Source organism: Mobula birostris, chromosome 18 (genome assembly GCF_030028105.1).
Source record: "Mobula birostris isolate sMobBir1 chromosome 18, sMobBir1.hap1, whole genome shotgun sequence".
In the NCBI taxonomy this organism is placed as follows: Eukaryota; Metazoa; Chordata; class Chondrichthyes; order Myliobatiformes; family Myliobatidae; genus Mobula; species Mobula birostris.
In genome coordinates, this window is record NC_092387.1 from 61775288 (window position 1) to 61798697 (window position 23410).

Here is a 23410-nt window from a genome sequence, read left to right on the forward strand (position 1 = left end):
CTGTGTTGCCCTGTGCTGCCTATTCCAAGGAATAAATTTCAAAGAAACCACAGATGGCAGCTGAGAAACAGCACCAAACAATACTTCTTTTATTTACTAGTTTATTAACAAGTAGTTTTATTAAGTTTGGATCTTTTGGCAAGCCTGTTGTCTACACAGCCGAGTGTGGCCCTCCCGTTAAACCGCACACAATAAACCAGAAGAAAATCTCTTGTCGGTGGAATTAATGGGACTGGTCTCTATTGTTCTCAGCTACAGCACTCTGTAATCACCATTCTGGTGCTAGCTGGAGCAGCGGCGATTTGTCAGGACTGTCCTTGGGAGTGCATCAGCATTTCAGGGAGAGCTCCCCTCTAAAACATGTCAGCTTCACCAGGTGAGGGTGGGGATGCTTAGAATATGTCAACAGGAAGAGTACAGGATGAAGGCAGAGAGCCTTAGGGCATGCTTCAAATTCAAGTTTAATTGCCATTCAATCATACATGAATACCCGTGAAACAGCGTCATGACAACAACCTCTCCCTCGATGTCAGCAAAACAAAAGGGCTGGTCATTGACTTCAGGAAGGGGGTTGCTGCCCTCGCTCCTAGTTACATCGACGGTGCCAAGGTCGAGAGTTCAGAGTTTCAAGCTCTCAGCAGCAGCAAACAGCACCAGTCTGTTCTGGTCCAAAAGCCAGGAAAGCCTCTTCTTCCTCAGGGAGGCTAATGACATTTATTGACCCTTTCACCTTCACCAATTTTTATAGATGCACCACGGAGAGCATCCTATCCTGACACATAGCGGCTCAGTGTGGCAACTGCTCTGTCCGAGACCACAAGAAACTGCAGAGAGTTGTGGATGTAGCTCAACACGTCCCAGAAAGCAAGCCTCCAGATCCGTGGACTTTGTCTGTACTTCTCACCGCCTCTGATGATAAAGTTTAAGGGAATGGGGGATTCTCAAGATTCCTGTAAACAATGGATTCGGTACTGACTATGTCTGTGACTGCAGTCTGTTTGAATAATGTCTCACAGTTGCTTTCTTTGGAGCAAGATAAGGGTTAAAGTTCACCCAGATCCACACAAGATGTCTCTGGGCTTTTCACACCTTTTGATTTTGACAAAAAGCAGTACCTGATGAAAATTAGACAGAACATTCCTTTCTTAATTAAAGCATAAATTTGACAGATGTTCTCATCTTTGTCATTAAGTTGTGGCTCCAGCAAACCAGGTAGGACATTCTTTTATTTAATTAAGGTGGCTGGAGTCTCTAACAAATTGATTGTACTTTTGTATCAATAGTCCATTGACTTGGCCGGAATAGTTATCAAACTGATTGTTCTCTGTATCAATAGTCCATTGACTTGGCCGGAATAGTTATCAGACTGATTGTTCTCTGTATCAATAGTCCATTGACTTGACTGGGATGGTTATCAAACTGATTGTTCTGTTGTATCGGTGGCCTTATAACTTCTGACAACTCTGACATCGGGCAGTGAACTTGTAGAAGCGCCGGTGAGATGAGGAAGGGTCTCTCCCTGATGTCGGGTCCAAGTTCACTTGCCAGCTGAGCCCGAAGAAGTAAACGGGTGAAAAGTAACGATCTTTTTGTGCTGTCGTTATTTGATCCAGCAAAGTTATGTTTACACCGAACTCCCTGCCGCATCACATTTGAAGCATCAACAGATTATTTGTACTGTACCCCACAATACTTAATTTATTCACTTTACTTTATCTATGTGCAACTCACTTGTAGATTTAATTCTTACTTTCTTAAGTTATTGTGCATAATATGTGTTATGTGCACAACTGTGACTTACACCCTGGTCTGGAGAAACGCCCTCTCATTTGGCAGTGTACATGTATACAGTTCAGTGACAATAGATTTGACTTGACTTAAAACAGCCAACATAACCAGAGATTCCTATTGAGCAGAAGATGAAAAAAACCTGAAAGCATCTACCATCAGATTCAAGGACAGCTTCTATCCCACTGTTACAGAACTACTGAACGGTCCCAAGTATAACAAGATGGACCCTTGACCTCACAATCTACCTTGCACGTTGTCTGCCTGCAATGAACTTTCTCTGTAAGTGTAACACTTTATTCTGTATTCTCTTATTCTTTTCCCTTCAACAACCTCAATGTACTAATGTGATGGCTTGCAAAAGCAAGCTTACCGATACAATGTTCAAAGTAAATTTTATTGTCAAAGTGCATATATGTCACCATATACAACTCTGAGATACATTTTCTTGTGGGCATACTCAAATCTATAGAAATAATAACTATAATAGAATCAATAAAAGACTGCTCAACTATTGTGTTCAACCAGAGATAAACATTAACAATAGTAAACCAATGCTCAAAATCCTGAAGTTGTGATAGATCTTCAAACCAAGGGTCCTCTCCACATACCTGACCCACACCAACAATTACCCTGACAACCCAATTTGCCCTTGCCTGAGGACGAGAGGGCACGTGAGGCAAGGATTGTTTTAACCACATCGTTTCCACAGAGAATTTGCTTCAGACAGACTCAGATTACTTCCTCATGGGCACTAGTTCTCTCCCCCCACTCCACCCAAATCGACATCTTCAAAAGCCAATGCCTCAAAAAAGCAGCATCCATCACTAAGGACCCCCCCCCACTCAACCCAGGACATGCCCTCTTCTCATTGCTGCCATGAAGGAGGTGGTACAGGGGCCTGAAGACTCAATGTTTCAGGAACACTTTTCTCCCCTCCGCCATCAGATTTCCGAATGGACAATAAACCCATCAATACTTCTTCAATTTTTTTTATTTTTTTGCTTTTTGCCCTACCTAATTTTTTTTTTGACATACTTATTGTAAATTATAGACTTTTTTTATTATTAGGTATTACAATGTACTGTTGCTGCCAAACAACTAGTTTCTTGACATATGCTCGTGATAGTAAACCTCATTCTGACTAACACGACAACACGGGTGATGAAGGTAGAATTATCATACAAATCCCGGTCCACGGCCCATGACCAGACTCAACATGGGCTTGAAACAGGCAGACCAGTGAAGATTTTGGACCCATTGTTCCAGGGCTGGGAGCTTATACTGCAAGTCAGATGGTGCAGCTGAAGCAAGGACATGCATAGTCTTTTGTCAAATACCTCACTCCTCCCCAGCTCTGGTTTTGAAAACCATGAACTCTCCTCTCACAAGTAAATGGGACTAACTTGGTCAGCATGGATGAGACAGGCCGAAGGGCCTGTTTCTATGCTGTGTTAGTCTATGACTCCTCCCCCACTCAGAACCCTGACCAATTTCTCTTTCCACTGGTTAACTTACAGGTTGAATCAGTAGTAAGGAAGACAAATGCAGCGTTAGCATTCATTTTGAGAGGACTAGAAAATAAAAACAAAAATGTAATGGTGATGCTTTAAAAGGGATTGATCAGACATATTAGAAGTATTGTGAGCAGCTTTGGGCCCGATACCCAAAAGAGAGGATGTTCCTAGTAGGAGAACCTGGGACCAGAAGGTACAGCCATGGATTACGAGAACATCCCTTTAGAACAGAGATGAGGAATTTCTTTAGCCAGAGGGTAGTGAATCTGTGGAATTCATTGCTCCAGACAGCTGTGGAAACCAAGTTATTAGATGTATTTAAAGTGGAGGTTGATAGGTTCTTAATTAGTAAGGACATCAAATGCTACGGGGAGAAGGTAGAAGAATGGGGTTGAGAGGGAAAATAAATCAGCCATGATGGAACAGAAGAATAGTCTAGATGGGCTGAATGGCCTCATTTAGTTCCCATCTCGTATGGTCTTATCTTCTTGATTGGCCGAGATCTTCAGCATTTTTGTTTTTCTAAGCAGGTCACCAAAGCCTTGTCAAACATATCCCACTGAGGTCCAACAGATTGAGAGTGCAAGAGTATACGGAGCACAAAAACATAGTCCTGGCCACGTGCCAGACTGAACTTGTTTCACTGCGGCTGAGTCAAAACCCCCGGAACTCGCTCACACCCACCATACCGACCTTCAACTTTCCCCCACAGCTGGTAAGGAGATCACCATGCAGAGCTTAATCAGGACAAATCCACCAGGCACTGGGGCAACTCCAACACAGGTCACCCGCAAAGCCTTCTACAACACTAGGTCCATGGACAATAAATGCAACTGTTTATTTTGTAACACACACACACACTCAACTGGAGGAACTCAGATCAAGGAGGGAAATGAACAGTCAACGTTCTGGATTAAGACCCTAAATCAGGACTAAGCATGTAACTTAGTGACACTTGGGGCATTAACAAACTTCCCAAAATGTAAAGAAAAGCAAAGGCTGGAGATGTATCAAGTGGCATACCAACATGCCCAGCACCACTGAGAAAATCACTACAGGTCAGTCTGTATTCAGGAACAATATCCTGGAAGTACTATTCCACTTCTCTTCCTCCACATTCAACACCTGTTTCGGTTTTATTTTCAGAGATGTGGAGTTGATAAAAACTTCCACCAGGAGACAGTGCAGAGTGAAGAGCAATGGCACAAGGTAGGGTGTCACGCTCTCCCACACCGCATCCTTCTCGGCAGGCACCACATAGTGAGTGAAGGTCATCTGGGAATGGGTTAAAAAGATGGGGGTGGGGGGAGCCAGATTACTTAGAAGGGACATAGATTTAGGGTGAGTGGGGGGAAGATTTAAAAGGGATTGGAGGGGCCAGAGGAAGCGGTTGAAGCTGGTACAATGGTGTCAGTTAAGAAAAACTTGGATAGGTACATGGAAGTGTGGAACCTAAAGGGTTATGGGCTGAACACAGGCAGGAGGGGGACGGTGAAAGGCCAACGAGGGAACAAGGCAACCAAAGGGCGTATGGTCGCGTAGCAGTTAGCACGGAGCCAGTGACCCAGGTTCAATTCTGCCGCTGCCTGCAAGGCGTTCACACGTTCACCCCGTGACTGTGCACGTTTCCTCCGGGTGCTTCGGTAATCTCCCGCATTCCAAAGATGTACGGGTTGGTAGATTACTTGGTCACATGGGTGTATTTGGGCAATGCAGGGTCAATGCGCCAGGCCTGTAACTGGGCTGCACCTCGAAATAATTTTTTAAAAATTCAAAAGGGCTAGCAAAGCCATTGGGGGGGGGGAGGGTGGAAATGAGGCTATGGGAAAGACAAATGAAGGAGGTTGTAAGGGTTACTGCATGTAAAGAGGAAAGAAATGGAGGAAGAGGTGGTCAGGGTGTGCAGGACAGGGAGATGATGGGTCTCGTGCTAAAATGTCAACCGCTTATTCATTTCAATAGATGCTGCCTGATCTGCTGAGTTTTGTGTGTGATGCTTTGATTTCCAGCACCTGCAGAATCTTTTGCGTTTACGAGGTCCCAACAGTCTGACCTGGGCCACTGGCCCAGGGATAAAGTGCCACTGTACTACACCAGCTTAAAGGTGACCCTGGACCTCAGTGTCCTTGTTCTTACTGCTGGATGGATGAGGAACTGTGCTACTGTCTTAGTTACGGTCCGTTAATAGTAGGAGGACTGTAGATGCTGGGATCTGAGGCAAAAAATACTGCAGGAAGATCTCAGCAGTGATAAGGGATGGTCAATAATTTGGGTCAAGACCTTCCGTCAAGACAGGTGCAGGTTCTCAGTCTGATACGTCCTCTATCCCTTTGCTCCATAGATGCTGCCTGACCCGCCGAGATCCTTCAGCAGCCTGCTCTCTGCTTGTTTATAACAAGGAGTCTGGCTTGACATTGTAAACTAGTTATCTTCAGTTAAGTTTGCACACCCAGTGTTTAATAAATGTTGTGCCAACTGTTAAGCCAACCAATATTCAGAACGATTTCAGTCAACACTGGAGTAAAGACAAGCTGTGAAGAATCCGCACTCCAGTATTAAATGTTTCCGATGTGCTGGATTACACAGTGTGTCCAGCAGAGGGTCACAAAGCTCCCCCACCATCTCTCCAGGTTGTGGGAGTCGTGGGGGGGGGGGGGAGGGTATTTGGGAGAGTTGCTGTCTGTTTGGAGTTTGCACGTTCTCCCTGTGACTGCACAGGTTTCTTCCAAGGGCTCCACTTCCTTCCCATGTGAAACTCGATATAAAGTCAAAAGTACAATTATCACCAAAGTACATACACGTCACCATCTACCACTCTGAGATTCATTTTCTTGCAGGCACTTACAGGAAGATAAAGAAATACGATATAATTTATGAAAAACTACACATAAAAAAGGGCAAACAACCAATGTGCAAAAGATGACAAATTGTCCAAATAAATAAATAATACTGAGAACACATATTGTAGAATCCGTGAGAGAGAGTCCATGGGTTGTGGAATCAATTCAGAGTCGAGGTGAGTGAAGTGATCCACCCTGGTTCAGGAGCCTGATGTTTGTCAGGTAATAACTATTCCTGAACCTGCTGGGCGCGGGACCCAAAGCCCCTGAACTTTTCTGCCTGATCGTAGCAGTGAGAAGACGGGGGTCCTTGATTGTCCCTCCACTGCTTATATGTTCTCCATGTGATGGCGCGGGTTTCCTCTGGGTGCTCCGGTTTCCTCCCACAGTCCAAAGGCATATCGGTTGTTAGGTTAACTGGTCATTGTAAGTTGTCCCGTGATTAGGCCAGGATTAAAAATTGGGGGATTGCTGAGTGGCGGGGCTTGAAGGGCTGGGAGAGCTTATTCCTCGCTGTATCTCAGTGATGGATGTTGCCTCCTTGTGACAGCGCTCCTGGTAAATTGTGCTGAGCGGTGGGAAGGGCTTTGCCTGTAAAGGACTGCAATAAGTTCATCAGCTGCTGTAAATTGCCCCAAGTAGCTCGTGGTGACGGGAGGAAGTTGATGGGAATGCAGTCAGAATAAAATGGAATGAGTGTAGGTTTGCAAGAAATGGGAGGCTGATAGTTCGGCCAGCCTGTACAAATATGGGTTCTGGAGTGTTTATCCAAGTACATGTAGTCGGATACATCAAGGCCCCAGTACATGCTGCGCAAACAAACAAGGACAGATCAGAGAAAGTAAGCAAAAGTATTTGGGCAGAATCTCAAGAGCAAAATGTTGAAAAGCAGTAAACACTGGTGCTCTCTTGCCATACCTCGGCAAGCTGAAGGCAGCTGGGAGAACCTGACTTTTTTTGCATTCCAGACCCACTACAGGTGTGACAAACATGCTTCTTGCCATAGTTTGGCAGTGATGCCAGTGGGTGTTGCCCTCGACAAGGTAGGCAATGCTGCAAAGGGGAGTGGGTAGATCACATGAAGCTCAGTGCAATGCTTTGCTGTCTCACACAGCTCCTTGTGACCCAGGCATTTTACTCAGGGACACGAGGATTAATTGCCGTAAATTCCAATGTTACAGAGGAGCTAATTGTTGCCTTGCAGCCTTGTTTGTAAATCTCAAGAAAACAACACCAAACTTACTTTCTCTTCACAAATTCAGCACGAGAAAATACGGATGCAAGCTTAATGGGGGAGGTGATGCTTCAAAGCCCAGTCCCACAAGTGGGACGTGGAATACAGTTGGCTTCCAGTGCTCTCAAGAGATGGGATTCACACTCCGACTCAGAAGGGGAGAGTTATGTCCTTACTTCAGGCAGTTAGATTAGATTAGATTATGAGAACACGCAGTCCTCTTTTATTGTCATTTAGTAATGTATGCATTAAGAAATGATACAATGTTCCTCCAGAATGCTATCACAGAACCACAAGACAAACAAGACTGAAAAACTGACAAAGACCACACAATTATAACATATAGTTACAACAGTGCAAAGCAATACTGTAATTTGATAAGAACAGACCATGGGCACGGTTAAAAAAAAGTCTCAAGGTCTCTCGAAAGTCCCATCATCTCACGCAGACAGAGAAGGAAGAAAAACTCTCCCTGCCATGAACCTCCAGCGCCGCAAATTTGCCAATGCAGCACCCTGGAAGCACCCGACCACAGCCCGACTCTCAGTCCGTCCGAAAACTTCGAGCCTCCAACCAGCCCTCCGACACCGAGCACCATCTCTGCCGAGCACTTCGACCCCGGCCCCAGCAACAGGCAATAGGCAAAGCTGAGGATTCGGGGCCTTCCCCTCCGGAGATTCTCAATCGCACAGTAGCGGCGGCAGCGAAACAGGCATTTCAGAAGTTTCTCCAGATGTTCCTCCGTGCTTCTCACGTCTGCCTCCATCAAATCAGGATTGTGCACGGCATCCTACTTACAAATACGATATCATTTCAGAACGGCCGCGCGCGCTGCGTCACGTCGCCATCTTTTCCTCCTCCTCCTCAAACTGCCAGAGACATAGAGCACTACAGCACAGAAACATGCCCTTCAGCACATTTAGTCTGTACCAACGTGTTATTCTGCCTAGTTCCATCAATCTGCACCTGGACCAGAGCTCTTCATACTCCTCCCATCCATGTAGAATCATAGAAATGTACAGCACAGAAACAGGCCCTTCAGCCCATTTAGTCTATGCTAAACCAATTAAACTGCCTACTCCCATTGCCCTCCATACCCCTACCATCCATGTACCTATCCAAACACATCTTCAAAGTTGGAATCGAGCTCACCTCCACCACTTCCACTCATTCCACACTCGCCATCCTCTGAGTGAAGAAGTTTCCCCTCATGTTCCCTTTGAACTTTTCAGCTTTCACCCTTAACCCATGACCTTTAGTTGTAACCCCACCAACCTCAATGGAAAAAGCCTGCTTGCAGTTACCCTGCCCAAACCCCTCACTTGCATACTTATCCAAACTTTCCTTAAATGCTGCAATCAAATCTGCATCCACCTCTTCCACTGGCGCTCATTCCAAACCTTGAGTGAAGCTGTTCCCCCTCAATAATTCACCTTTCACCCTTAACCTATGCAAGACACACAAAAATTGCTGGTGAACGCAGCAGGCCAGGCAGCATCTCTAGGAAGAGGTACAGTCGACGTTTCAGGCCGAGACCCTTCGTCAGGACTAACTGAAAGAAGAGCTAGTAAGAGATTTGAAAGTGGGAGGGGGAGGGGGAGATCCAAAATGATAGGAGAAGACAGGAGGGGGAGGGATGGAGCCAAGAGCTGGACAGGTGATTGGCAAAAGGGATACCAGACTGGAGAAAGGAGAGGATCATGGGACGGGAAGCCTGGGGAGAGACAGAAGGGGGGAGGGGAGCCCGGAGGGTGGAGAGCAGGCAAGGAGTTATAGTGAGAGGGACAGAGGGAGAAAAAACAGAGAGAAGAAAAGGGGGGAGAAAAATTTAAAATATATTTTAAAAATTTAAATAAACAAATAAGGGATAGGGTGTGAAGGGGAGGAGAGGCATTAACGAAAGTTAGAAAAGTCAATATTCATGCCATCAGGTTGGAGGCTACCCAGACAGAATATAAGGTGTTGTTCCTCAAACCTGAATGTGGCTTCATCTGGACAGAAGCCGTGGACAGACATGTCAGAATGGGAATGGGACCAGGAATTAAAATGTGTGGCCAGTGGGAGATCTTGCTTTCTCTGGCGGACAGAGGATAGGTGTTCAGCGAAATGATCTCCCAGTCTGCGTCGGGTCTCGCCAATATATAGAAGGCCGCACCGGGAGCACCAGATGCAGTATATCACTCCAGCCAACTCACAGGTGAAGTGTCGCCTCACCTGGAAGGACTGTCTGGGGCCCTGAATGGTGGTGAGGGAGGAAGTGTAAGGGCATGTGTAGTACTTGTTCCGCTTATAAGAATAAGTGCCGGGAGGGAGATTGGTGGGAAGGGATGGGGGGGATGAATGGACAAGGGAGTTGCATAGGGAGTGATCCCTGCAGAAAGCAGAAAGGTGAGGGGAGGGTAAGATGTGCTTGGTGGTGGGTTCCCGTTGGAGGTGGCGGAAGTTACGGAGAATTATATGTTGGACCCAGAGGCTGGTGGGGTGGTAGGTGAGGACAAGGGGAACCCTATTCTTAGTGGGGTGGCGGGAAGATGGAGTGAGAGCAGATGTGTGTAAACGTTTGAGAGCAGGGTTGATGGTGGAGGAAGGGAAGCTTCTTTCTTTAAAAAAGGAAGACATCTCCTTCGTCCTGGAATGAAAAGCCTCATCTAGAGAGCAGATGCGGCAGAGACGGAGGAAGGGGATGGCATTTTTGCAAGAGACGGTGGGAAGAGGAATCGTCCAGGTAGCTGTGAGAGTCTGTAGGCTTATAGTAGACATCAGTAGATAAACTGTCTCCAAAGATAGAGACCCAAAGATCAAGAAAGGGGAGAGAGGTGTCAGAAATGGACCAGGTAAACTTGAGGGCAGGGTGAAAGTTGGAGGCAAAGTTAATGAAGTCAACGAGCTCAGCATGCGTGCAGGAAGCAGCGCCAATGCAGTCGATGTAGCGAAGGAAAATTGGAGGACAGATACCAGAATAGGTTTGGAACACGGATTGTTCCACAAAGCCAACAAAAAGGCAGGCATAGCTGGGACCCATACAGGTGCCCATGGCTACACCTTTAGTTTGGAGGAAGTGGGAGGAGCCAAAGGAGAAATTACTAAGAATAAGGACTAATTCCGCTAGATGGAGAAGAGTGGTGGTAGAGGGGAACTAGTTAGGTCTGGAATCCAAAAAGAAGTGGAGAGCTTTGAGACCTTCCTGGTGGGGGATGAAGGCATATAGGGACTGGACATCCATGGTGAAAATAAAGTGGTGGGGGCCAGGGAACTTAAAATCATCGAAAAGACTCAGAGCATGAGAGGTGTCACGAACATAGGTGGGAAGGGATTGAATGGGGGGAGGGGCAGCGTGGAATAAAACCGTGTCGAGGTATGCAGAAATGAGTTCGGTGGGGCAGGAGCAAGCTGAGACAATGGGTCTACCTGAACAGGCAGGTTTGTGGATCTTGGGTAGGAGGTAGAAACGGGAAGTGCAGCATGTGGGAACTATAAGGTTGGTAGGAGTGGATGGGAGATCCCTTGAGCGGATCAAGTCGGTGATGGTGTGGGAGACAATGGCCTGGTGCTCCTTAGTGGGGTCATGATCAAGGGGTAAATAAGAGGAGGTATCCGCGAGTCGTCGCTGTGCCTCGGCAAGGTAGAGGTCAACAACAGCACCCCCCTTATCGGCAGGTTTTATAGTAAGGTTAGGATTAGTGCATAGGGAGTGGAGATCACAGCGTTCGGAAGGAGTGAGGTTGGAATGGGAACAAGGTGCAGTGAAGTCGAGACGGTTGATGTCCCGTCGGCAGCTAGCAATAAAGAGATCCAGAGCAGGCAGAAGATCAGATCAGAGCGGAGTGTCCATGAAGAGGAGGAGGTTTGAAGACAGGAGAAGAGGTCATTGGTAGGGGTGGGAGAGTCCTTGCCGAAGAAGTGAGCTCGAAGACGGAGCCGGCAGAAGAAGAGTTCAGCGTCATGGCATACGCAGAACTCGCTGAGGTGTGGGCGAAGGGGGACAAAGGTGAGGCCCTTACGGAGGACAGAGCGCTCTGCCTCAGAGAGTGGAAGGTTGGAGGGGATGGTAAAGACCCGGCACGGATGAGAACTGGGATCAGAGGAGGGAGGGGGAGGGAGGCTGGTGGTGTCAGTGGAGAGGGGAGGGTTGGGGTGAGAGGAAGATGGAGCGTCTGAGGGCCCAGGAGCTGACGGTGGGCTCTGAGGGAGACGGGTTTGCAGAGTGGTGGTGGGGGAAGGGGAGACGGGAGTCACAACAGCAGCACATGAAGACCCGGACTGGAGTTCAAGACTGGAGTCGCAGTTGATGGTTGCGCAATTGCTTTGAAGGTGTCCAAAGCACCCTTAACCGAAGACCTCCAGTTCTAGTTTCATGCAACCTCTGTGGAAAAACCTTCTACAGAAGTGCAGTAGAGAGCAGCCTAATATGCTGTATCGCTACATGGTATGGAAACTGCACTATGGTGGGCAGGAAGGCTAAACAACGGGTAGTCAAAATTGCCTAAAGCATCACCGTCCTCAGCCTACCCACCATCAAGTACAGATTTACAGAGAGGTGCCGGAACACGGCCAGTAACATCATAAAGGATCCCACATTTCCTGTTCATGGACTGCTTGTCCCACTCCCACCACTGAAGAGGCTATGTAGCATCCACACCATGGCCACCAGACTCAAAAACAGTCAACTTTCCCCAAGCAGTAAAGCTGATCTACACCTCCATCCATTAACCCATTGTCAGAGCCACCTTATGTACAGACATTTTATGGACATACAATCAACATATACAAGCCATCTTACGTATTTATATTTATTGTTTTTTATTAATGTGTTCTTTATCTTATTGGTTTATTTTAGTGCTGCTTTGCATCCAGAGTAACAATCATTTTGTTCTCCTTTACACTTGAGTATTGGAAATTACAATAAAAAATCTTGAATCTTGAAAAGCCTGCTTGCATTTATCCTAACTATACCCTTCATAATTCTGTACACCTCTATCATATTTTCACTCATTTTCCTACTCTCCAGGGAATGAATTCCGAATCCATTCAACCTTTCCCTATAACTCAGGTATTCGAGTCCCAGCAACATCCTTGTAAATTTTCTCTGAACTCTTTCAATCTTATTGATACCTCTCCTGTGGAGATCAAAATACTCAAGCGAAGTCCGCCAGTTAACTTGGATGCACATCAATGTATTGATGCTGGAGATGTGGTATATAGACCACAAATGGGGCAACCGCGTCAAAAAAAAGTTCTTTCCACCAAACTCAAAGCAGCAAGCCAATCACCACCAACTGCCAGGACCTTGCTGGAATTGAGGGGTTTAGGATAGGACACTTGCCGTAATCCAGATAACATCCCTTGGAGGCACTACTCCATTCAGAGGAAAAGCGGAACACAACTGGAGTCAACTTTTCACATATCCACGCAGGGAGAGATTTCAAACCGACTGTGTGGGTGGACAGAGGGACCCCATCAAAGAATCAAAGATCAACTTTATTTGCTGTATGTACACGTACAGAGACAGTGCTGCCCAGAAGGTTGTGGGTTCAGGAGGTTGGAGTACCGTCTGGGAACCAGAATCAGGTTTAAAATCACCAGCATACGTCATGAAATTTGTTAACTTGAAATTTGGTGACACAGGACAAGAGAGGACACAGTCAGCACGGTTTCCGTCAGGGAAAATCCTGCCTGACGAACCTGCTGGAATCCTTTGAGGATATTTCAAGTAGGATAGATAAAGGAGATGTTGTATATTTGGACTTTCAGAAGACCTTTGACAAGGTGCCACACATGAGGCTGCTTATCAGATTAAGAGCCCTTTGCATTTACGGGCAAGTTACTGGCATGGTTAGAGCTTTGGCTGATTGGTAGGAGGTGGCGAGTGGGAATAAAAGGATTCATTTCTGATTGGCTGCCAGTAAATAGTGGTGTTTTGCAGAGGTCAATGTTGGGACCACTTCTTTTTACGCTGTATATCAATGATTTAGATAATGGAATAGATGGCTTTGTTGGCAAGCTTGCAGATGATACAAAGATTGGTGGTGGGGCAAGTAATGTTGAGGAAACAGGTAGGCTGCAGAAGGACTTAGATTAGGAGAATAGGCAAGAGTGGCAAACGAAATACAATGTTGGAAAATGCATGGTCACGTATTTTGGTAGCAGAAATAAATGTGCAGACTATTTTCTAAACAGGGAGAAATCCAAAAATCTGAGATGCAAAGGACTTGGGAGTCCTGTGCAGAACACCCTAAAGGTTAACTTGCAGGTTGAGTGAGTGGTGAGGAAGGCAAATGAATTATTAGCATTTATTTCAAGAAGTCAAGATTACAAGACCAGCGATGTGGTGCTGAGGCTTTATAAGGCACTAGTGAGGCCACACCTTGAGTATTGTGAACAGTTTTGGGCTCCTCATCTAAGAAAATATGTGCTGACGTTGGAGAGGGTTCAGAGGTGGTTCACAAGTATGATTCCAGTAATGAAAGGGTTATCATATGAGGGACATTTGATGACTCTGGGTCTGTACTCTCTGGAATTCAGAAGGATGGGGGGGGGGGAAATCTCATTGGAAGCTTTTGAATGTTGAAAGGCCTAGACAGAGTAGATGTGGAAAGGATGTTTCCCATGGTGGGGGGAGTCTAGTCCAAGAGGGCACAGCCTCAGGATAGAGGGGCATCCATTTAAAACAGAGATGCGGAGAAATTTCTTTAGCCAGAGGGTGGTGAATTTGTGGAATTTATTACCACAGGCAGCTACAGAGGCCAGATCGTTGGGTGTATTTAAGGCAGAGCTTGATCAGTTCTTGATTGGACACGGACTCAAAGGTTACAAGGACAAGGCTGGGAAGTGGGGCTGAGGAGGGGGAAAATGGATCAGCCATGATTGAATGGCACAGCAGACTCGATGGGCCAAGTGGCCTAATTCTGCTCCTATGGTCTTATGGTCTAACTTTGCGATAGCAATACATAATAAAAAAACTGAATTACAGTAAATATGTGTATATTAAAAAGTTAAATAAGTAGTTTAGAAAAGGAAATAAAGAGTAGTGAGGCAGTGTTTACAGACATCCCACCCTGCAAAAACTCATTTCAAGGAGGTAGCACCATCAATTTGCGGGAGACTTCCGGGAGAGGTGGGATGTCTGCAATAGAGTAACTCCTTACCAGCTGGCCAGCTAGTTTAAATAACGTTAGCTATGCTAATGAACGAATGACACCTGTTAAACTCACCTCAACGTGTCTTTTACAGTCTTAACCCACCATGGGCAATAGAAAAGTCACTGTTGCAAACAGTGCAGCGAGCAACACTGTCATTATTTTGACCCGTATTAGGCAGGGCTACACTTTAGTGTAGCCTGGGGTGACGTACGTTTTTTTTTTTGAACACTCTGCAATGGCACGCTCTCTCTCTCGTGGTCGCTCGCTTGCTTTCTCACTTGCTCTCTCTCGCTCTCTCTCACTTTCTCACTCGCTTGCTCTCTCGCGCGTTCTCTCTCTCATGGTCGCTCTCACGCTCTATCTTACTTTTCTCTCACTGGCTCTCAAAAAAATTGATTTCCGTGATATTGTACATAATTTGCGGGCATCAGGGAGCCACTATTAATATGCGGGAGACTCCCGAAAGTTCCGGGAGAGGTGGGATGTCTGTGTTTACGGGTTCAATGTGCAATCAGAAATCGGATGGCAGAGGGGAAGAAGCGGTTCCTGAATTGCCGAGTGTGTGCCTTCTCGCTTCTCCACCTCCTTCCTGATGGTAGCAATGAGAAGAGGGCATGTTCTGAGTGATGGATGCCACTTTTCTGAGGCACCACTCCTTGAAGATGTCCTAGAATCTAGTGCCAGTGATGGAGCTGACTACGTTTACAACTCTCTGCAGCTTGCTTTGATCCTGTGCAGTGTGCACGCACACCCACCTCATCCCAGACAGTGATGCAGCCAGTTAGGGCCAAACAGCAAGGCAGCAGCAGAGGACGCTGCTATGTGAGGGGGAGGCACCGCCTTCCCGATAAACAGCACTTGAACAGATCCCAGAAAGCCCCTCCAGTTGTCAGGGCTAGACTTATCTCCCAATAATATTCACAATTACCAAACCAATTACAGGTATTTGGTTGTTTCCACATTTGTGGGTGTGAGGGAGCTTGATATCTTAACGGATCTCCCTCCGTTTCCTGACCAGCCTCTCTGGAAGCACTTCAGTGGCTGTGGAATAGCCTCACGTCATAACAACCACATCAAGGCCACAAATTCTTGTTCAGTTTGGACTCTGTCTGTACATTCTATTCCCTGCACGACTGGCTCAAAAACAAGTATCACCCTCATGGTCACACAACACACCGCCTCCCTCACCTTCTTATAGACTTTTTTCCCCAAATGGACTAACACAGGATCAGAACCAATGCAAACAACACAAACCCCCCCATCCAAAGCAGTCAATTCCAAAATGACTTATTTAACGCGGATGAGCTTCACTAACTTCAGGGCACTGACTACTCAAACATCATTCACCCATCACATTCGCCCTCTGCCCCAAGATTCTGGACAGGTACTTGCTCCATCCATCATGGTAACTCCTAACAGTAGACAGGAGTGTGGGCAGTGCCTACAAACCCCAGCCCAAGGGCAAAGTTCAAAACAAATTCATTATCGAAGTACATACATGGCACCATATACTACCCTGAGATTCATTTTCTTTTCTGGGCAGTCACAGTAATACAAAGAAACGACAGAATTAACAAAAGACACAGATAAACAACAAATGTGCAAACAAGCCTCAAATAAAAAAATAAATGATTATTAATAATAATAGACTGGAGATTCCATAGACCTAGGGCTGAATGAGGCCATTCAGTTCATCGATTCTGTTCTGCCATTCCATCATGGCTCATTTATAATCTGTCTCAACCCCATTCCCCTGTATTCGCCCTGTAACCTTTGACACCCTTACTAATTAAGAAGCTATCAACTTGCTGCTTTAAATATCCCCAATGACTTGGCCTCCACAGACATCTGTGGCAATGAATTTCACAGATTCACCATCCTCTGGCTAAAGAAATCCATCCCTCCTCATCTCTGCTCAAAGTGGACACCACTCTAATCTGAGACTGTGCCCTCTGGTCCAAGACTTTCCCACTACTGGAAACATCTTCTCCATATCTACTCTACCTAGGCCTTTAAATATTTGATATATTTCAATGAGATCTCCCCCAACTGCAGTGAGTACAGGCACAGCGTCACCAAATGCTCTTCATGCATTAACCCTTTCATTCCTGGGACCTTACTTGTGAATCCACCCTCTGGACCCTCTCCAATGCGGACACATCCTTTCTTAGATATGGGGTCACAATACTCCAAAAGAGGCCTTACAAAGCCAGAGCATTACATCCTTGTTTTTATATTCTTGCCCTTTTGAAATGAATGCTAATTCAACCAGTTGCCACCGACTGCGGAGTGAGCGCAGATGGGAGAAAATGGTTTGAAGAACGTCTACGTGAACAAGGCTACCCAAGTCGTAGAGACAAATAAACTGGGAGACCCATCCTTCCAGACCGCAGCCACAGGTGTAGCAAACAGTAGAAGTGACTGGAGGCACCGGAGATGGAGGACAGTGGAATGCGAAGCAACGAGGAACATGCCAGAGGAACTCAGCAGCTGAAGCAGGACCTGTGGAAAGACATGGACAAATGACCTGAGTGCAGGCAAGTCTTGAACCAAAACGTCAGCTGTCCATTTACCCTCCACAGGAGCTGCCTGATCTACTGATTTCCTCCTGGTCTATTTGCTTCTGGAAACTACTGATGATTGATCTGGGTGCTAGAATTGGGTGAAACCCGGGTTCCCAACCCGGGGTCTACTGATCGCTTGCTTAATGGTGGCATAGAAAGAGACTGGGGACCCCAGGGTTAAACAGCTTTAGGAAGAGCCATCAGATTTCACACTGTTCTGCACTATTTATTTCATATTTCTTACTTCAATTTATAGTATTTATGTATTGAACTGTTACAGTTACAGATCTCACAACCCGCCTGGATCGTAGGGGTGCTGTACGGATGAGCACCAGTTGCCTTCATCTCTCACGGTCTTGGGTGAATACCTGGGTTGCGGCAGAGCTCCCTCCGACCAACTCTGCAACATTGTCTGCCAATTTCTTCCTCTGTCTGTCCCTTTCTCCTTTTTCTTTTCCCCTGCACCATCCCCTGAAGAATGATCTTTGATGCCCCAATTGATCTTGTTATGTGGCCACGTCATCTCAGTTTCCTCTTCTTTTCTTTGGACAGTAGATCTTCATAGTGTCTCATGTGCAGCCTGATGGTTCTTCATACTTCACCGTTTGAGACACGGTCTGTATGGGAGATGCCAAGGAGCCTTCTGAAGCATCTCATTCCTACTGCCTGGATCTTCTTTTGCAGTTCTGCTGTCAAAGTCCATGTAATCACATGTATACAAGAAAAGGAAAACCACAAGTACATGCATGAGTTTCAACTTGGATCTGAGAGCGATGTTATTGTCTCTCCAGACTGGTTTTAGTTGTTTGGGCTGTCCTTGCAAGGACTTCACATTTCGATCCTTCTTGGTTGATGATGGCACAAGACATGTGAACCATTTACATCCATTAACTGCGATTTTTATTGTGATTGGCTCCTCACTGTTTCTCATCAGCTTGGCCTTCTCTGCACTGATCACCACGCCATATCTGGTAGATGCATCGTCCAGACGGTTCCTAAGCCAGGCCAGTTCACCTTCCACTTCCTGCTGGCCCATCAGTGTCATCGGTTGGTACGATCTGTCCTCCAGTGCTGACTGTGCCGAATTGGTCTTCCAGGGCATCTGTCATTCATTACTCGCTCCAGGAAAATGTTAAACTGTATTGTTGCCAAAAAACAACGAAATTCATGACATACCTAAGAGAGAATAAACCCGATTCTGATTCAGTTTGAAGCCTGATGGTGTAGTGTTGGAAAGGACAAAATGAGAGAATATTCACTGACGTTTAGACAAGCAGTGCTATTGTTTAAACCAAAGGCTTGTAGAAACTTCCACCAATGGGGTGGTGGGAGAATTATTGGAATTCTCCATCCCAGGTTTAAGTGGGATTACAGGCGTATTCAAAGAGGTAGATAAATGCTTCAAAGTTCAGGAAACTGGGGGCTGTGTGTGGCGAACAGGAACGGAAGTTGGACTGAATCCAGGAACTGAACAGCCATAATCCTATTTCATAGCAAGGCAGATTTGAGGGACCGAATGGCCTACTCCTGCTCCTACTTCCCTGGGTGTAGAAGTCATTGCCTCACTTGCCCTGAAGAACACCCCACCAGTCATTTCATCCCACACACCCAGCTTGCTGTGAAGCCAATGTTTTGTCATCAAACATACCGAGACTTCCTAGTTAAGAGTAACTGGTTCCATTATTTATGGCCATCTTCCGCAGCACTTCCTCCAAACAGTAAACAGATTAAAGCAGTTAGCAGGAAACCAACCACTCACTACGGAAATAAATTCACTGACACTAGCCTCCGCAGTTCATACACTGTTACATCAACACTTCTCACCAACCTAGGCACAGGTAGCAACTTCAGCCACAACACAAAGTGGTTAACTGTGGCAGCAGGAGCAGAGGGACACACAGAGTAAGGCAGAAACAGAAAGGGAAAAGAGGGGGGCAGATGTGGGGGAGGGGTGGGGAGAGGAAAAGGCAGCCATAATAAGGTGAACAGAGGGAAGCAGCAGGGAAGAAAGACAGAAGGACAAAGGAGAGAGAGACAGTCAGAGTGAAGGGGAGAGAGTCAGAGAGCACAGGGATGGGAAGGGGAGAAGTAGGTAAAAGGTGAAAATGGAGAGGCAGACAGACAGAGAGAGGTGGTGATGAGGTGAGAGTAACAAAGAGAAGGCATAAACAAAATGGAGAGAAAAACACGGCTTTGGAGAGAGAGAGAGAGAGAGAGAGAAACAGACACGCACACGGGGTTGAGAGGGAGAGAGACAGTGTGGCAAAGGGAGCGAGGCAGTGGGGCAAGAGAACAGGAGAAGAGGGAGAGGGGGAGAGGGGGGAGGGAGAGGGGGAGAGGGGGGAGGGGGAGGGGGAGGGGGAGAGGGGGGAGGGGGAGGGGGAGGGGGAGGGGGAGGGGGAGGGGGAGGGGGAGGGGGAGGGGGGGAGGGGGAGAGGGGGGAGAGGGAGGGGGAGAGGGGGGGGAGAGGGGGGGGAGAGGGGGGGAGAGGGAGGGGGAGAGGGAGGGGGAGAGGGAGGGGGAGAGGGAGGGGGAGAGGGAGGGGGAGAGGGAGGGGGAGAGGGAGGGGGAGAGGGAGAGAGACACAGAGTGGGGAAGGAGGAGAGAGGGAGGGAGTGAGAGAGGAGTAGGGAAGGGGAGACAGAGAGAGAGTGGGGAAGGGGGAGACAGAGAGAGTGATGGAGTGAGGAAGGGGTGGGAAGAGGAGGACGGGGAGGGAGAGAGTGTGTGTGGGGAAGGGGGAGAGGGAGGGAGCGAGAGAGGAGTAGGGAAGGGGGATTCACAGAGTGAGAGATGGAGTGAGGAAGGGAGAGAATGTGTGGAAAGCTTAGAGGATAGGAAGGAAGAATCCTATGGAATAGATGAATGGAATTCCCAAAAAGTTACAAACAGAAAAATGTTATGCACAGTAAAACAAAGACGGGTTACCATTGGCAGTTCGGAATAGGAGAGCATGATTATTTTGATGATAGAAATCAGAAACAGAAACCAAAAAAACAAAAAAAAACAAATTTTCAGGAATAAATAATCATGGAAGAATTGGAAGATAAAGGAACTGGATAAACAAAGCTGAATTAAAGCAGAACAGATTGGAGAAGCAGCAATAGCAAGTACTGGAAATACGCTTCAACTTTAAAATAATCTTAAATTTGAAAGCAAAGAATGGAAAATTTATTAAATGTAAACAGAGAAAACAGAATTTCACAAGAAATTAAAACAAAATTGTGATATCGACTGCACAATGGAACATCATGTACCAATCAGACTAGAATTAAGAAAAATACAAAATCCTACCACCAAACAAGAGATAAATCAGTCAACAAGAGATAAAATTTGATTAAAAAGTTATGAAAGAAGTATGCAATATTAAGTAGAAATAAAAGCACAGAATATATAAACGTTGATAGCAAGGAAATTGAAACAGGAGACAGTAACAATCCGCAGGAAAACAAAAGTCAGGAAGCCAATGGAGTGAGAGGTGAGAATGGCAAAATGTGAAAAGGAAACAGCATAAACACTGTTGAGCAGAGACAACAAACAAAGCTGATAAAGGAGAACAGTCATCCACAAGTAAATACAGAAAGATAGCAGAAAGGGAGGGCAACAACTGGAAAGATAACAGATTGGAAGAAATAGATAAAGGAAATTAGCAGGTGATAAGAGAGGAAGAACACAAGTACACTTGAGGAAAAAGCAATACAAATAACATGGTCAAGAGGGATTGATCAAGAAGGTAGAATGGCTTGAGGATGGGAACTACAACGTTCCCCATGAAGAGGGATCCTAACCACAGCACGCTCAGTGAGACAATTAAAATCTAAGTTCACCAAGCCTATCTACTTATTTGTTCAAATGTCCTGTTTCTCAATGCCTCCAGCCCCTCCCCGGTGAATAGGAAAGACAGGTGGGCTTCAAACACACACCCATTCAGAGACAAACCCCCCCCCCCACCAACATTAAACTAAAAATAATGTGATTTGTTGCTGGATATTGGTTTTGTTGGTCAGGAACAAATTCCAGCAACATTTCTCGCTGAACTCTGAAACAACTGTTGAAAGTACGAGACGGGTTTCTGAAAGAATTAGAAGATGCCAGGGAAAACTTTTTGCCACATTTCGTTGACAGCTTTGCACATGCCGCCAAACTTGTAACTTTCACATGAAAAACAATATTTGAAGGCGCAAAACTATTGCACTGAAATTTTTTTTAAAATCATAAGGATACACATTCCAACAATTTGCATGAAGTTATAACTTTAAAACACCAAAAAGATTAATCATTCGTTTATAAAATAATCCAGAAAATTACATGAAAGATACCCTTTACAAAAAGTTTTAAATATTTAAAAAATAGTTTACGAAGACAATTATTAGAAAGCTCGAAGACTACAGTAAATGCACGATTTAATTTCGTGAATGTGTCTGACTGCAATACCCGTAAACATTAAAAGTCTCTAACAAAAAATGTACTTACTTTCGATATGAGTATGTCCCAGAGCGAGTGAGACGCAGAGAGCGACCAAACCCCAACACAAGGTCACGGAGCCCCTCTTTGTTCCAGACTTGGTTCCCATTTGTGGACCCCACCAAAGCATACCGACCGTCTCCGCCACCGAATGAAAACAAATCGTCAAACAAAACCCCCAACGATAAAAACAAAAAAGGAGCAACTCCAGATTTAATGAACCTCTAATTTTAACTAGGCTGGGGTACTTTAATGTTAAGAAAATGGGATGGAGGAAGGGAAAAAAAAGTAACTCTTGCAAATTTAAACTGTTTTCTTCCTTTTTTCCTGCTACAGTATCCTTTGTTTTTTTTCTTGGCTTTTTTCCTCCCTCAACCTTGTCTGTGTCTCATTGTGAAATTTAGCAAACACAAGCTGTTCTGGAACTCCCCATCCTCAGTCTCCATTCCTTTGAGAAAAAAAACAAGAAAAAAAGAAATATACAGTAGATATATTTTCCCAAAGCAAGAGAAAACAATTCCTGCACAAACTGCAGAACTGAACCCCTGCCTTCCCTCTCTCTCTCTCTCTGAAGCGATTTAAAGATGCATTTTCTCCCCTCCTCTCCCAATTTTTCTTAATTAAAAGCTGGATTTTTTTTACCCCTGTTGTTTGTTTGGAGCCTGGGAAGGAGAGACAGAGGGGGGAGGGAAGCAAAAGGCAAAGCGTGGCGCGTTGGGATTTTTCCAGGATAGAGAGGGGGGTGCTACAAGGACCCTTCGCTCCCCGGGAAAGGTGCTCTCGGCGGCGACCCTGCGCTGGGCTTGCGGTCCCTGGGCTCGTCCTCGGTCTCCGGCAGCGGAGGTTGAGCGGGCTCCGCGGCTTCCCTGCCTCTGAACGTGTGTGTGTCTGTCTCTCTCCCTCTCCCTCTCTCTCTCTCTCGGAGGCTGCTGGTCCGCCCGCCGTGTCTCTGACTCAGGCTCCGAGCTCGCTGGTAAACAAGAGCCTCAGCCTCAGTCAGAGCATCCAGCGCAACCCGTCCTGGAGCCGGAGCCGGAGCCGGACTGCGGAGGCAAGGGGAGGCGCTCGCTCGGCAAACCCGACGGACTGGGGTCACACCGGGATACAGACAGGGAGCACACATTGCATGTAGACAGGGATCATGCAAAGCGCAGACAGATCACACAGGGGCACGGACACCTTGAATCGACATAATAAAACAGGGGCCGATCGCACCTTAAAAAGCAGGCAGGATCGCAGATTGCAAGCGGGCAGGATCACGCGAAATTCAGACAGATCACACAGGGATGCAGACAGGATTATGCAAGGAGACAGACAGGATCCGTCAGTAAATGCAAACCGGATCACGCATTAAATACATGCAGGGATCTCACGACATACTAGGACAGGAATCTGAGGAGGATCACGCCTCAAACATAGACAGACAGGCATCACCCCGGAATACAGAAACTACAGGCTCAGATCAGGCAGACAACACATTAGACAGTGATCTCAAATAAATACAGCAATAGCTGTAGGAGGAGTACAACAGCAGGAAGACTGGCAGGGATCCCATCTGAATACTGACTGAAGTATCACAGGAATACAGATGGAAATCACACAGAAACTCACACAAAGGAATAACAGGAAGAGGCGGATTTCAAAGAAATACAAATAGATTATTAATACAGGCAGGTTTCTCACAGAGGTATAGTGTTCCCATAGGAATACAGGTTTCACACAGAGAGACAGGGAAAGCCACAGATACAGGTGAAGATATCACAGAAGTACAGAGATTTGAATAAATATGTTAGGGGAATACAGGCAGGATTCACACCACAAGCAGATACAGATGGCATGGTAGCACAAGTGATCCAGTTTAATT

The 23410-nt window shown here is 46.2% G+C and overlaps 1 protein-coding gene across 2 annotated transcripts in view; it reads right to left on the bottom strand.

Annotated features, from left to right (window-relative positions):
* The window catches only part of igf1ra (insulin-like growth factor 1a receptor), a 311540-nt gene extending 288491 nt beyond the window's left edge, over positions 1-23049 (bottom strand). For both annotated transcript variants that reach the window (XR_011889661.1, XM_072282801.1), the window contains exon 1: positions 21556-23049. Coding sequence is in view for 1 of the 2 variants with exons in the window: in XM_072282801.1 (XP_072138902.1) it covers positions 21556-21676 (121 nt within the window). In the remaining variant the exon portion in view is untranslated. The remainder of the gene's footprint in view (positions 1-21555) is intronic.
* Between the last annotated feature and the right edge of the window lie 361 nt (positions 23050-23410).